Genomic DNA, 1517 nt, shown 5'->3' with positions numbered 1-1517 from the left:
ATATTTGTATATATTTGTAATTAAGCGAAAACCTAAAAGCATATGGTTGTTCCCCGGTCTCCCCTATTGGTGAATAGCGCGTTTACAAAGCTCTCATTTTTACAAGCTCAAAACCTCGTTTTAGAACTTTGACTAGAAATAAATTGCTTTGTAAAACCAATCACAGTTAAAAAAAGATAACCACTTTATCGCTATAGCGCGCGGACTTCACTCTACCTGCGTTTCCGCTTCGGGCACACTCTCCCCCACACGGCTCTCTTCACAGCCTCGCGCAGCGCGGGGCTTCCCCAGACGTACACGGCGGGCGTGGTAAGTGCGTTAAAGCGCGCCATAATGGCAAAGAGGTTAGTCGCTTCGTTTCTAAATCTGACTGCGCGAAGCCTTTGCTGCTTCACAATAATATTGATGAACGCGGGAAACCATAGGGCTAGGAAAGATATAACTACAAACACTATTATCCTCAGTGATTCCTTCTTGTTCTCCTTGTCGGCGCTTGGTGGGTCTCGTCCAATCTGATATCTGGCAATTACGTACAGCTTTATAGTCATTAGAATTTTAGTGATGACTACAATCTGTAAGGCCACAATGCTAAATGCGCTTATTTTTGCAGCTATTGAAATGGGAACCACATTCATTGCCAGTAATATTGAATACGAGTGGACCCAGCTGTAGACGCAGGCTCCAACCGCAACGGGCTGCGTGATGTAACTGTCGTAAAAGAAGGGATAGCACACAGCGACGTAACGGTCAAACTGCGCGAACAAGAAAGTAAAGACATTTACTCCAAGAAGAGTAGGTAGAATGTAGTATGTACCGTTCCTTGACGGGAATCCTTCCTGTACGTCAAATAGACCAAGATAATACACAGAGAATCCGACAAGAGTGTCGCTAATGCTGGTGTTGAGCATGAAAATAAATCTGTTCTGACGCCGAAGACTCTTCGTGCTCGAGATTCCAATGACCACTGAGCCCGCGAGGAGGACCGCGCTCGTAGCGAAAATAATATGGAAGAGAAAAATGAAGTAGTCTTCAGGGCGATCGAAGTCGACCGAGAGGGGAACGGTGGCGTTGAGCGAGAGCATGGTGGCTTTTGGTGCTGAGCGCGTTCAGTCTGCCTGCAATACAGTGTTAGGGTCGTATTTTTATTGCGGATCCGTTCCCGCCCCTTGAGACTGTGCTTGAAATGATTGTCCGTTATGTATAGTGTTTAACCCCTTAACTATCACCCCCTTTCTTAACACATGACATGACATGCCCAAAATAAAATGGTTACTAGTTTTGAACCCCTTTGACTTCAGGCATAATCTCAGTCTCTTCTGAAAGGTAACCCTTTGGGGTTTGTTTTCCAAGAATTACTGCAAATATTGTTTTCAGAATTACTCCAAATATTAGTAAAAGTTACAGAAGCAATGGAAGTGGTAGATTTGTTTCTCACCAAAAATATTTTCGCTGACACTGACATGCCTTGATTCTTTACATTACATTACATTACATTAATGGCATTTGGCAGACGCTCT

The 1517-nt window shown here is 44.0% G+C and overlaps 1 protein-coding gene across 1 annotated transcript; it reads right to left on the bottom strand.

Moving 5' to 3' along the window:
* Positions 1 to 212: 212 nt before the first annotated feature.
* On the bottom strand, positions 213 to 1082 carry LOC133140074 (trace amine-associated receptor 2-like). The gene has a single exon (XM_061259628.1). It carries the CDS (start codon positions 1080 to 1082, stop codon positions 213 to 215), a length of 870 nt encoding a protein of 289 aa, XP_061115612.1.
* Positions 1083 to 1517: the final 435 nt, after the last annotated feature.

This window comes from Conger conger, chromosome 11, assembly GCF_963514075.1.
Source record: "Conger conger chromosome 11, fConCon1.1, whole genome shotgun sequence".
NCBI lineage: Eukaryota > Metazoa > Chordata > Actinopteri > Anguilliformes > Congridae > Conger > Conger conger.
This window is presented reverse-complemented; position numbering and strand designations above follow the sequence as displayed.